Raw genomic sequence first — 14425 nt, forward strand, 5'->3', positions numbered from 1 at the left:
ATTTATTTTATTGCGAAGGCGTGTGATGCTTTAGAAAGTTTTTACAGCGATTTTTTGTACCTTTTCACGATAACATTCTACTACAGGGAAATATTTTTTTTTTTTCAGTTCTACTGACTATTCGCAAGAATGTTTCTAAAGCAAACCTGCAATTTTACGGATAATATCTCCCTTTATCTACCCATCTACATTGATTTTCCTTGAAAATAACACACCGAGCTGTATCAAGAGGAACTCTGAGCTCCCTTAGCAAAGCTCAAAACATTGCACCCATGAAGACAGCATCCATCAAAAGCTGTCTTAATATTATCTTTTCCACCCTTACAAGTTCATTCCGAGTGACGGCACCATCCTGTCATCCCGTTCGAAATTGAGCATAAGCCCGCATGCCAATCGGGAAACGCTGCCTATCGGTCACATACACGTGCCAAAACGACAATAGAACACGATCTGACAGACGATGGTACGAATTTTCCGCCCCTTTTCTTCCACACCGAGATTACGTTGTCAAGTAAAATAATGATCCGATTCGATTGATGGCATTTTGTCTGCACATGTTCGTTCCCGGAACGCATCTTAGGCGATCGAATTCTTTCGCATCAATCCATCGATATGTTTCCGAGAGCCTTTTTTAAAAGCAACCCATTGCCGGCGGCTGTAGGATGGGACAAAAAACAGCTTTGATCTAGCCTTCTGCCTACCAAGAAATGACATAAAAAGCAAAACAACAGACATAAACTCCCAATCGAAACGAATCTCCCTCGAAGTCCACAGCTGACAGTGAAACAAAAAAAAAAGGCTTAAGGTATTAGACTAAAAATAACACCAATACCGTGTGCGTGTTTACCAAAGATATTCAATCGCTTCGAATCGGTTGCCGAGGATCAAAGGGACAAAAACGGAAATTAAAACCAAAATATCATCCCCTCTCCTGTACGGTGATGGTTTGTCGGGGTTGTTCCGTACTTTCCTTTGAAGACGGGATGACAGTGATGAAGAAATAATGACAACAAATTTCCCAGGAAGAAACAAATGGCGCAGAATCTTACCTGATTTCTGTGGATGACAAGACAGAGAGTTATTTTTTTCGGGAATGGGATCGCAAATAATCTAATTACGGTTTTATAGAGCTAAGCGGTTTTTCTGATCCTTTCGTGGCCCTTTCTTGTGATATTTCTAGGTTACAAGATGGCCATGCCAACGTGTCGGAATCGTGTGACCGGAGTAGACGTGGAAGAGTCCCTGTGCAACGCATCCTCACGGCCAGAACCCACCGTGGTACAGTGCAATACGCACCTGTGTCCTCCAAAGTAAGCACACTATTTCTGGAGACAGATCTTGCCTTATCAACTGAATTTTTTTCGTCTTATCTCCTACTAAAAGATGGGTGACCGATGACTGGCGGCCATGTTCGAAACTCTGCGGCGGAGGTATTCGGGAGCGAGTGGTGGTCTGCGCTGAGGAAAGCAATGGCGCCAAGAACAAAGTGCCGGACGAGGCCTGTCGAGGAGTGCGGCCAAAAAATCAGGAACCCTGCAACGTTCAAGAGTGCCCAAAGTGGGTCGTTGGAGAATGGAGTGGGGTAAGTGTTGGTCGAGGAAGTATCTACGAGTTGAGAGTAAATAATTACTGAGACTGTTTAGACACAATAATTTAAAAAAGCGATGCAGTTACTCATGACTTATTGCGTCTGGAACAAATGCGGGTAGCTCCGTGAGATGAATGTAAAATGTCCCCGAAAAAACTATATTTCTTCTCCAAATTTTAAACTGCGCCAGGACACTCATCCACCGCTCTATCCTTCCGGTTAGGCCATAGTAATATTTTATTGCCTCCGTTGTAACGAATGCACTAGCAGCCATTGATGACGATGGCGACAGTGCCCATAAACACCAAACCATCCCTACGAGTAATTAGCCATAAATCGTTGCTTCATCCCGGTTTACGATGCCGACCCCATTTTCGAGAGGAACCCAGGCGACACACTCGGCAATCCATCTCGCGCCTTGCAAGCACAATGGGGTGGAGATGAGCGAAAGGGAATGCATATTTCTGGTGCCAAACCAATTGCATTCATCTCATTCAATCCGGTCCAAAATTTATCATTCACATTTCCCTCCGGAACGACGATAATGATGGCGTCCTTGGCGTCCTGTGTCCGCAACGTGCAATAGGGAAATTGTTTTACTGAAGAATGTTTTATGGAGCAGCAGCAGCAGCGCCATAAGCCGTGTAGAACAATGCAGCTGAAAGTGTTTCCAGTTTCCAGATCGCTTTATGATGATGATATGCGGACGGTAGTATAATGGGATGGGATGGTATGTTTAATGTCTCATGCTGTACGGCGCCAACCAAACGACAAACGCATCAATAATGGACACCGAGATCCATTCACGTGCGCAGCAATTAGTGGGGCCGTTATTGTTCCCGTGCTGTTCGAGTGTTCTCGGTCGAAACATTGCCGAACAATCGAATACTTCCCAGTCCAAGTCAAACAACAAACGGTTTACAGGGGAATGAGCAAAAAGTTTGTTTCCCCACAAAATATGTTCCTTGCGCCCAAGCTGACGGCACACCGAGACCGGTTTCCCTGGAACAGTGATGTGTTTTGTAGCACCTGCTGAAAACAAAACAAGCTGTTTGGCATCTCACTGTTCAACTTACATACGTTCCCATACGGAGGCTAGACTCCCGAAGTGTTTTAGCTTTTGACTTGCATCCCGCTGCGAAGCGTCGAATGGAGCCAGGGCTCGTTTTTCCTAGAAATCCTGGTTACCTTTGTAAGTAACGCAGCAGAAAACCTTCCCGAATCTTGCCGTATCGAACGGTTTGACGAGGGATACATGCTGATCATGCACTTGGGAATCATTGAAATGTGATTCTAAACAGATTCAAATTCAGAAACTGCTTTTTTTGGGCTAAAAACTTTAAGAATACCAAGAATCGAGAACTGGAGGAGCTTCCCAAATGGTTTCACTAAATGATTTGCTGGTTGAAAATGTTGGTTTTAATTAACATCTTAACTATTTAAATTAAATTCTATGGCATTGGAAACTACTTTTATAAAATTTTCCATAATAATCAGTTCAAATATTAAAACAAGTCCGAAGTTGCAGACCGAAACAGTTCGTTCACCGAATTATATTATTCATCAAGCCCCAATGATCAGTTGTCGCGACCCTTCTTCATTAGGATAATTTACTCACTTTCAATGTACAACATTAAACAATAACATTAATATTGCACAAAATGATCAACATTCAACCTCACGCCCCTCAAGCGTCCCTCAACACATTACCATGGAAAACAACGATGAACAACACAAATCATCGCCACGCCTTCCCTTTTCCACGCACAGCAACACATACGCCACCAGGGAAAATATGTTCCCCATTTACCCATGTGCAATGTTCCCAGCCATGTTTGGACAGCCGACTCCATCCAACACCCTGCCTGCCCTACATGCCCATTCGATACGTACAAACTTCCTGCCAACAGTACACTCTCGAAGTACAAACGCCTAAACGCTCCAGCAATCATTGACGCTCACGCGACAAAACGACACCAACCAAACAACCAACAGCAAGAGATCAAGACGCCAAACGGACACACACGTCGAAGCCTCGAATATGATCGAGTGGGTGCTTATGGTAACAACAGTCGTAAAATGGCCGTCTTTATGGCTCTATTTAAATTTGCCGACTGTGAATTTATTGCTCCAGCCTATACACTGACTTGCACAGCGAGGCTTGCAACGAACGAATGGCAACCAATGGGATGAGAAATCACTTCTTCTCCTTCTTATCGCCTATAGACGTAGTGTAAGAACAATAACCTCACACGAGTGTGTCCTGTCGATTATTATTGCGTAGGCTTTTACACGATTTTTGTATGGTCCGTGTGTGTGTCCTGCTTAAAACTTGCTTCTTGATGGTCTCTTCGTTTGTTTGTTTGGAAGTTTTATTATTTTATATTCGACCTACGAGCTAGTGTTTGACGTTTTCGGAGGGAAAATTTATTGATTTATTAGACAAGCGTGTGTTTTTTGCCGTGTGCTTTTTTTAATCGAGCATTTTTATAATCACCAATAAGTTGATTTCGAATGAAGGAATAAATCTACACTACAAACCAACGTTGACCAGCACAATACGATTGCTCCAGTGTCATAAAGCCGTTCGATGTTGTTTCTTCTATTTGTGTCATTTTATTACCCACTTCTCCATCAAAATTGCCCACGCACACTTTGTCGGACACAGTTTGCGTGGTCACAAAACAAAAATCAATTAGCTCAAACGAGAGGAAATTTAACTACTGCTTGCCAAATAGACAAACCGTTTTGCCACACGAATTGCCTAACAAATGAGTCACTCGTCCACTTTCGCCCTACTTTTCATCCTTCTTCGCAGTGCTCCGTGTCTTGTGGCAGCGGTATCCAGGTGCGCAGTGTCGAGTGCATGGACACGAACGGCCATTACAGTGCGCAGTGTGATCCAGGAGCGAAACCCGTTACCGGCCAACCATGCACCACGGGCATCATCTGTAATGCGGGTTCGGTTTCAGCCGGATTGAGCAATGGTGGTAACGGAGCCATCACGGGCACTACCGTTTCAGGCTCGTCCAATGCTGGCATCATCGCTGTGCCACCCTCGTCAGCATCCGACTTCGATGGGCTAACGATGGGTGGTGAGAGTGATGCGGAACGGGCCAGCATTGCCGCTATGATGAAGGAAAAGGCTTCGATGCATCACGAGCGCGATCCGACGCTGATGACGTACAACGATCAGCCGTACTATGCGCAACCGTTGCGTCAGGATCGGTTACCAAAGGCGGAGAAAATTGTTTCCCAGCGGGTGCCAAGCGAAGCCACGTAAGTATCATTAAATATGTATTTGCGGTTGGGATCTAGTTTCCTAATGAGTGTGCATGTACGTTGTGGTTTTCGATGTATGATTTCTTGGGGTTTTTATGTATTCGTTGGGCCACGGTTTACTGCATGATCAATTACTAAATTGCAGCGAAACTACAAACTAAGCCAAACAAATCTGAGAATTTCAGTGAAAAGGTTTTAAAGTCAGATAGTCAAAATTTTAGTGCATTTATCAATCACCAGGCGTCTCCATGGTTTTATAGTAATGCATGACACGTTTTCATACATAAAAAATACACATTTTAATACGTTTTCTGTACCTTCACTTAGTTTTAAAATAAAATTTGACCAATTCTTACGAAAGTTTATAGAAAAAATGCAATTTATACATAAAAATATGCCTTTTTTTATTAAAAAACCTTCTCTAATATCGATCATGAGCTTGTTTGCTATGTTTGCTGTTGTTTGCTTCTTCCATCGAAAACATATCAAAGGCAAAATGCATCTGTAACTCTGAAACCCTAATCACGTCGCTTCTTCAAAAATCGAAACCATTCCATCAATTATCAATCGCACAAATGCAGTGTAATTGCATATTTCCAAATGACAGGATTACACTGTTGTTTCAACGGGCACTTTCGCCCAATTGGCTGTGCATGAGTTAACATGAAACGAAGTTCAGGGTGGATAGTAAACGCCACACCGCTCCCATAAATTTCTTAGGGGAAAAAATCAATTTCTCACCAGAATTCTGTTCTCAACCCTCCCATCTGGCGAATCATTCCGTGCCATACCTGCGCGAAGATGAGTGGCAATATTGAGCGATAAGTGCTAAGTAGCAGTCAGGTTTAGCAGAACCATCTAATTCGTTTGCTTTCGCAAATTGAGGCCACTCAAACTTGAATCGACAAGTCTAATGCGATTCTACCGTTTGCCGGTGGAATCTGCTCGAATCGCATCAATCCAGAAACATCGTACCATCGGGAATGGTATTTTGATGCTTCTCACTCTTCGTCTTCTTAAAGTGAAGCTATTTGCCGACCAATTTTCTTATCCCTTTCACTCATTCCATTTGCCCCAACGAAGGGAGAAGTGCATGAAAATATTATTCTTCTCGGGCAAAAATCTGTTGTATAAGAGACTCTCGTGAGATCGGAGAAGGAAAAAGCGTGCTCCACAAGCCACAAGTCGCTTCGCAATGGTTCTTCAGGATGCCGTATGCATCGTCATCGCCATCATCATCATCAGCATGTGCAGATGGATCATTAGAGACCTGTTCGTGAGATTCGTCGTCAAAGGAAGACGCTGGGTCTCTTCTTCTTGGGACCGGAATCAACTCATTCCGATTGCAATACGACGCAATTCAATCGAGGAAAGCAGACCGAAACGGGAAAACAAAATGCAACCGTACGAATGAAACGATCAAACCTGCGGATGAAAAATGGATGGCTCATCGAGTTGGTACCGGCAGCACCATAAAGCATCGACACGACCTGCACCAAGCTATTCCAAGCTATTTGCACCGACGAACATCGGTACCGATCATTCAAAGACATTCTTTTCTCCGTTCTCGAAAAATTCCATGAATCGTCATCCTGCCCTTGCAGTTTCGCATATGTTTTCCCTTGACGGTTCGATGTGCAACTTTTTTTCCTTCCGGATTCTGGCTTTGGATTTTACCAAGAGAGTTTTTTCTTGCTCGCTTCAAATGAAAACACCTCCCGGGGAAGGAATCCCGTGGCTAACGCTCGCCTCACTGATTGATGCTTTTGTTTTTCTGCGGCAACAGCAACGGAGCACCAAGAAGAGTCAGAACGCTTCACGGCAGTCCGGCACGTTGCAATTGCACACGGCTTCCGACATCAATCATAGCGTTTTGCACAATAATGCCGTGGTGGTTCACTTTGGTGTTTGCCATCGTGTTATTTGATTTCGCACTTTTGTTTCTCCTATCTGGCGCTGTTCTAGAGGCGTACACACACATCCACACAACGCGCGATCGTTTGAAGCATTCGAGCTTTCAAAGGGCTAACTGTGTCATGCCGAAAGTCACACCATCGATGCGAGAGATTGTTTATTTTGTTGTGAAACAATTTAGAATGGAAATTTTTTATTCAATTAAAACGGTTTGTTGACTGTATTGTTAAAGAGAAAAACGTTTTCTAAGGGTAAAACAATAATTTATGCTTTAAAATATTGAAAGCAAGCGAGAATTTAATACAAACTAATTTTATTTAATCTAATAATCCCATCAAAACATTTTTTACATAATTTAAACATAATTTTTACATCAACACATTTGTATTGCTAGCATGCAAAAAGCGTCTTATTAACATGTTGTCTATTCATATCTCTTTGTCTTAAAATTGAATCGATTATCATTCGCTTTCTTTTATCCACTTTGCCTTTCATCTCTTTTCCCGTCCTTTTTTTCTATCCTACCCATACTTCCCATCTTCCACTCTATCTCTCTCTCTCTCTCTCTCTCGCTCTCTCTCACGCTCTCTTTATCGCTCTCTTTCTGTATTTCCTTTCTATTTCCTTCTCTCCTTTCTTCTCGCTCCGTACTTGCCGTGCTTTGCTCATGACAACAACCGCCCGCGCGGACTTGCAGCTTCATTCAGGACACCGAATGGTCACCGTGCAGCGTAACGTGCGGCGAAGGGATCCGCCGGAAGCCGTTCAGGTGCAAGATTTTCCTCGAATTTTCCAAGCGCGTCGCAGTGCTAAACGATTCGCTCTGTCACGCCTACAAACCGCTGGACGAGGTGGAACGTTGCGTCATGGAGCCGTGCTCGTACTCGCACAATTACGAGGACACCTATCTCAAGTACTAAACTTGCTCATTACCAGATCTTTCTTTCTTTGGTTACTTTTATTTTTTATTAACTATTTCCCTTGTTACTGTAGCTTCTTGCTGATCTTCTGTGAAATCTTTACCTCTTTTTCGCTTCCTTCAGAGATGGCAATCGACAGAGCTTGGAAAACATCAAGGTACATGTTTCCGTACCGGGAAAGACGTACTCTTGGCGCGAGGAAGGCTACACCAGCTGCAGTGCTTCCTGTCTCGGTGGTGTCGAGGAGCTAATTATCAACTGTGTGCGTGACGACACGGGCAAGATCGTGTCACCGTTTCTTTGTTCGCCCGAAACAAAACCGGAAGCACGTATTCGCACGTGCAACGACATACCGTGTCCACCACGATGGAACTACTCGGAGTTTACGCCCTGCTCCAAGTCTTGCGGCTTCGGGATACAGACGCGAGAGGTAACGTGCATCCATGAGGTGACGCGCGGTGGTGAAAACACGATGATCGTACCGAACAGTATGTGTACTACAAAACCTCAACCGGATCGGCAGTACTGTAACATCATTGACTGTCCTGTTCGGTGGGAAGTGTCCGAGTGGAGCAAGTGTTCCAAGTAAGTACCGAATGAAGCAATTCTTTAGCCTAGAGTGCCCTCATCTCTTCATCTTCAACAGATCTTGTGGAGGCGGATTCAAGGAGCGACGTGTCGAATGCAAACAGATCATGGCCCAAGAACACAAAGTCGAACGACCCGCGTCAATGTGCCCGAGCAGTAAGCCTCCAGACAAGAAGCCCTGCAACACGAAGGCTTGCGCACCGGAAGATCAACGGCCTCCGATTGCTGGTACCAACTCAACCTTCATCCAGCACGATCCGAAAAAGAACAAGATCACCCTCAAGATCGGTGGAGCGGCGACCGTCTTTTACGGCACTCAGGTAAAAATTAAGTGCCCTGTGAAGCGCTTCAACCGTACCAAGATCCGTTGGACGAAGGATCAACAGCCGCTGCTCAAGACGAAAAAGATCAAGATGTCCAAGAAAGGGGCGCTGCGCATACTGGACGTTACGTTCCGTGAGGCTGGCATCTACACGTGCCATGCCGGACTGAGCCATGCTGATCTAAAGCTGGCTGTTAAGGCGAAGCCCGGTGGAGAGAATCAGCCGAACGAGGATCATGATCGACATCGGGGTGCTGATCCCAATGCACTGTTGGCGAACTCGTATGCAATGGCAAATGGAAATGAGGATGAAAAGAGGTTTGTAACGTAGGCTTTACAAGATTTCGAATACTAATTTCTAATCTAAATATTTTTCTCAGTGGGAGAAAGAATCGTGACCGAAATCGGGGGAGAAATCGACAACGGCAGCAACAGGACACACTTCTAACAGACCGTGGCGATGGAACGGAGGATGAGGTAAGGGTGTCCATGAATTGTTCAAAAAATCTATTCAATCTTTTTACAATAATATCTAGATGGAACTCAAGCTAATGACGCTAACAACACGTAAAATGTTAGCTTACCGCTAGTGCTATTCATCTGCTTAATAAGCTATACATTAACCCTTCAAAAATCTTTCTCTCTCTTTCTCTCTCTCTTCCTTCCACTTTCTTCTATTGTATTCTTCAACCGCTAAACAAAAATCTTTAAAACGTTTAACCCTAAAAATAATCTAATCCCTGTCACTCACCTTAAACGACGTCCTCGGGTCTTCGTCGAATAAAGGAACCGCTGCGGTCACACTCACAAATGACCGTGTCCGGCAGTACGGTACCGTCGGATGCGTCGGCTGCGGCCAGTTCCGGTACCCGAACCTTACCATTGCCCCATTTCCAGCATCTTCTGGCCGGTCTACAGGTGAGATGAGGAGTTTTACCAAAACTTTCACCGAAGCTACCGAAGCAATTTCTGCCCGACGGTTCTTTTGTGTTGCTTTTGCCCATTTCGGGTAAAATTAGCTACACAAAAACCGACAATTAAAGCACTAGTTTTCACGTTTGTTGTTGCATGTGTTTGTTCGTTTGATTTTGCTTTGCTTATTGCACGTTGTGAGCTGCACTTGCATGAATGTGTTTCCTAGAATGTCTGATGATTTCGTATAGATTACTGTGGATGTTCTACTCGTTTTCATGCCCATTACAAAAAATAATACGAATAGCCACCGGGAGGCTTTCCTCTTAAAAGCGTATCAATGTACTAGAATATTTCAAAATCTTTGAGCGTTTCATCTTTACAGTGTTTACATTTCCTGGATGCTCAGTACCGTTCTCTAGATAATAGTTTCAGGCATCTATAACTCTCCCATGAACCTCCTAGGTATCCTCCGTACCCTTAAGTATTAGCCAGGAGCAACATCATTGAATGCTTTTAAGATTCGTCCCTAGGACATGCTTTAAACTTCAGATGAAATCATTCCAATGAGAATGATGTGTTGGAACGCCTCTTGTCGACGAAAGAAAAAACAGATTCCACTAGGGTTCGTTTACATTTTCTTGAACATAGTTTCTGCATTTCTTTTATTGCCATTTCATTGAATGGTTTGAATAGTTTCGGATCTTCTCATGGTGAAATGATGGTTTGCTTTTAATATGATACTTAACTTTAAAAAGCATGGAGTTACTTCCAGTGATTCTTTTATTTCCGGAACGTGCTTTGAAGTATGGCTCAAGAACTAACTGAATTTTCTTCATGAAAATCCCTTTAAAGTACTATCTGCTACTAGAACTATCTTCAGATGGAAACTTAAATATTAAATTTGTCCAAACAGTCGTTACACTTAAGCTTAAAAATAAATGTCTCAAATGTCAGCTCAAAGCAGATAAGTTCACAATTAAATTAAAGTTAAAAATCCAATCTATTTTCAACTCTGCACTACTCTAGTGCTGGGTTAATTCAGTTCGATAAAGCACTAATCTTATGTACAGAGACCAAAGCCAAAGCTCGCACATTATTTTAAACATCCTTTTGTGCATAATCCCTTTCGCATCCTGTGCAAATATTCATACGACAGCGCGCAATAAAAACATATTCAATCAGCAAACATATAAATCAGGTAACAATTCACACAAAAATTCATAATCATCAACCAACATGGCGATACGGAGCTGGCCATCGTTTGCCAGCGGCAAATATTTCACACCCCAAACCCCAACGCGTCCCTTCCCGCCAGCATTCGTAATCGATTGCGGCCGTCGATTTGCGGTGCCGGTTTAATTAAAAGCATTTTCATACGCAATGGTATGTGTCAATCCGGTATTTTTCGTTCCATAAATAAATTATTATTGGACATAATTATCCATCCATCCGTCCCACCATCCACTGGTTGGGGTAATCTCGAAGCAAATACACACACACAAATATACCCCGGGAGCGGGAGCTGTATGTGATCCAGCAATTTTCAACAACCTTCCAAAATCCGTAATAATCAGGTTTTTTTCCGTCAATACTACCGCAACAAACGGAAGTAAATGGTACAGCAAATACACAAAAATACTGCTCGTCCTATCAGTCGATCTCATTGTCACTAATCGCTCTATATGAGCTTGACTATTGAGCCTAATGGGAGCGTTTATCATTGTCAATCGCCTATCGCCACTGTTCACCTCTGTTTTGTGGAGCCTACCGGGTCTGTTTGTGACAGATAGGGAAATGATATCCGCCAGATTTAAACAATCCAACTGGGGATTACTAAAACTACTTTTATCTTTCCACAATCGTCCATTCTAACTATCCCGAGCTATGCACTCGGTGGATTGAATTCTATTTAAAATAGAATAAAAACGTTTCATGCTACATCTGGTTTCCAGTATGCATTTGTGCTCACCATTTCAAATGAATTAATCCTCCATTCACACATACATAAAATGAACCAGTTGGAACTCTTTTTTTTCTTCTACAGAGTACTAGCTTTTTTCCCACCGTCATATTGTGTGTGTGTGCGTGTTGAACAGCTGTCGAGGAAATCATCATCAGCTTTAAATCAAGCACAGCACCCCAACAAGCTACATTGACGACTTGAGAGCTTTTTATTTTTTGGCCTTCGAGTTTATCGAGTTATTCACCATTCACCAAAAACATCCACTTGCGCCTGTTTCCTTTTATTTGTTGTTGGCTTTCCCTTCTCTGCTTCGACATCCCACTATGACAACTCATAACCGCAAGGTACGCGCTTTTGGGGTTGAGGTTTTACGAGTGCAGCGCATTTCGAGTTCAATTATTTGGTTTTTGAAATTACCCTTGATCAAGATTTCATCACACCAACCAAACGAGCCCGGGCTGGGAAACACGTGAAACAATTATTTTAAACACACACACAACAGGTTCTGCATCTCATATTTGAGGGTGAAAAAGGAAAACAATAGCAACAAAAAACGCTGCTCCGAGAAACACTAATTACTTTAATTAATTATCGTTTCGTTTTGCAGCGCGCTTAAACCGTTGACCACAGGGGGTAAATGGAGGCGCCCAGTGGTTTGTGCTTTTTTGGCTGTGCTTTTTCTTTTTTCAATCCATTTTACTTGTATGGTTGCATGATTGTGCTCACTTTCCCAAACCAAATGAGCTTTCTATTGTATGTGAATATGAATCAAACCGGTTTCAGCCTTTCTGGGGGTTTTCTTTTCGAAACATGATTTCATTCTTCTTGTGTTTGCCAACTGCATGTTGTTTATAAAACAATTAAAAGCAATTATAAAATGTTGATAACAAACTTATCATAGCAAAGCACAAACCCGATATTATACTTTGAATTTTTTCCCTTTCTTCTTTTTCCGAACTGAAATTTCCCACCCGTTGTGTACCGATTTTCCTATTCCTACCCACTAAAAAAAATGTAAACATTCCCTAACGCATACACACACGGACACAAATAGGTAATTTAATTCAGTCTTACTTGTAACAATGGTTTGCTCATATCTTCCTTCACGGAAAATCCATTTTTAATACACTTTATGTCATAAAAATCCCGACAAGCACTATCTAATCACGAGGGTGTACTATGTACAGCAAGTTTCTATCGCTCTGTCTGTCTCACACACAAACACACCCTCTCTCTCTCTCTCTCTGTGTGTGTATAGTGCATACTCTCACCAAGCACTAAGTACAATTTTGAATTTTGAACTAGAACTCACCAAAAACCACCCCTTTCTGGCTAACAAGGCTTTTTTCTCGCCGCGGTTTCCGGTTTTTACTAATACGCTTTCTTGCCCTTTCATCTTTCTACGATAGCTTCTTTGGCCATTTCAGACATTCAGCAACAGTAAGAACGCGGCACAGCAGTATCTCACCGACCATCGGTACGATCCGTACGATGGATCAATTGGACGAGGGGAGCGGGAGGAGGAAGAGCCACCTCGTCCACTAAACGTTTATCAGCTGTTAAAGTCACGCCACACGAGTGAATCCATCGATGAGCCAATGATACACGACGGCCAGGCAACGGAGGGGTACGAGTTCGAATGGATGACAACACCATGGTCCGAGTGTTCCCAGACGTGTGGTGCTAATGGTGGTGGCTATAAGGTAAAGGCCCTGGTTTTGTTTCAGGCTTCTAGAGGCCAAGAGACTGATGCAAATGTTTCTCTCCCTTCACACGGTTCAGCTTCGTTCGGCCCACTGTATGCTTCGGATGAGCAATGCAAGCCGCACCGTCGACAATAGCTTTTGCGAGGACGCAGGACTCCCGGTGCCGGAAACGGTGGACAAGTGTGGCAACGTCGATTGTCCGCGCTGGGTGACAACGGATTGGAGCGCGTGTCAACAGTCAAAGTGTTTCTCGTGGCATACGGCCCTGCAGCGACGCGATGTGTTCTGTCAGTACGATGACGAGCGGAGCGATGAGAAGGTGTGCGAGGATCAGGAAAAGCCCGTCACCAAGCAGGAATGCTACAACGAGCTGTGTAAGGGTGTTTGGCGCGTTGAACCATGGTCAGATGTGAGTGTTGCGTTAGTTTGTCTTTTTTTATTTTTAATTTAGTAAATTATTGAGCAAATTTCATGTTATTTGATACTCGATTGTCTCTAAAAAAAAAATTATTAATTAATTTACTTCATTCTCTTCTTCAACAGTGTAATGCTGCCTGCGAAGGACAGGGCATCAAGTACAGAATACTACAGTGTGTGTGGTACGGGACGAAAAAAGCGGCTGGAAATGCGTGCCGAGAGCTACCACGACCAGCCGTCATGAAAGTTTGTAAAGGACCGCCCTGTATTTCGAACCGTAAGTGTAAAAAGCACAAACGCTTATAGTAAATCGCTCCCAAGTAATACAACTTTGCCTTCTCCACCTTGCCATTGCAGTGTCAGAGTGTAAGGACCTGTCGAGGTACTGTAGAAACGTGAAAAGCATGGGCCTTTGCAGACTGCACCGTTACCAGCAACAGTGTTGCAAGACTTGTAGGTTTAATATTTACCACTAAGCCACCGCTAAACCCGCGGACTGCCAATCGAAAAACCCTCAATGCGATGCGCAACGATGACGTTTTGAAGACTTCACCGGTGTGCTGTGAGCGTCTAATTTGTCGGATCGTGTTGCCGTCGTCACATTAGCATCGGCTTGCACGGGCCAAACACGATAGTCTGACGCGCGTTTCCAGCCAGACACACCACGGAAAATAAAAAAACAAATCAACGAACTTGTGTATGATACAGATTAGCTATTGAGGAACACAACCCAATTACCGAAGACTTATTTAAGATATAGTCAATTAATGTGTACTTGACTATGGGCATTGCTGGGCACCGCCAACCGGA

General features: G+C 43.4%; 1 protein-coding gene across 5 annotated transcripts in view; it reads left to right on the top strand.

The window, feature by feature from the left end:
- LOC126563878 (protein madd-4) overlaps window positions 1–14115 on the top strand; it is a 118858-nt gene extending 104743 nt beyond the window's left edge. Inside the window, exons 8-19 of one of the 5 annotated variants that reach the window (XM_050220660.1) lie at window positions 1181–1310; window positions 1384–1582; window positions 4407–4867; window positions 7482–7697; window positions 7828–8289; window positions 8351–8932; window positions 8995–9091; window positions 9401–9532; window positions 12902–13195; window positions 13275–13607; window positions 13742–13892; window positions 13973–14115. In XM_050220660.1, the coding sequence (XP_050076617.1) occupies window positions 1181–1310; window positions 1384–1582; window positions 4407–4867; window positions 7482–7697; window positions 7828–8289; window positions 8351–8932; window positions 8995–9091; window positions 9401–9532; window positions 12902–13195; window positions 13275–13607; window positions 13742–13892; window positions 13973–14091 (3176 nt within the window). In that variant the 3' untranslated portion in view covers window positions 14092–14115. The remainder of the gene's footprint in view (window positions 1–1180; window positions 1311–1383; window positions 1583–4406; window positions 4868–7481; window positions 7698–7827; window positions 8290–8350; window positions 8933–8994; window positions 9092–9400; window positions 9533–12901; window positions 13196–13274; window positions 13608–13741; window positions 13893–13972) is intronic. The other 4 variants (XM_050220661.1, XM_050220662.1, XM_050220663.1 and 1 more) reach the window with 4 other exon arrangements.
- Window positions 14116–14425: the final 310 nt, after the last annotated feature.

This window comes from Anopheles maculipalpis, chromosome 3RL, assembly GCF_943734695.1.
Source record: "Anopheles maculipalpis chromosome 3RL, idAnoMacuDA_375_x, whole genome shotgun sequence".
NCBI lineage: Eukaryota > Metazoa > Arthropoda > Insecta > Diptera > Culicidae > Anopheles > Anopheles maculipalpis.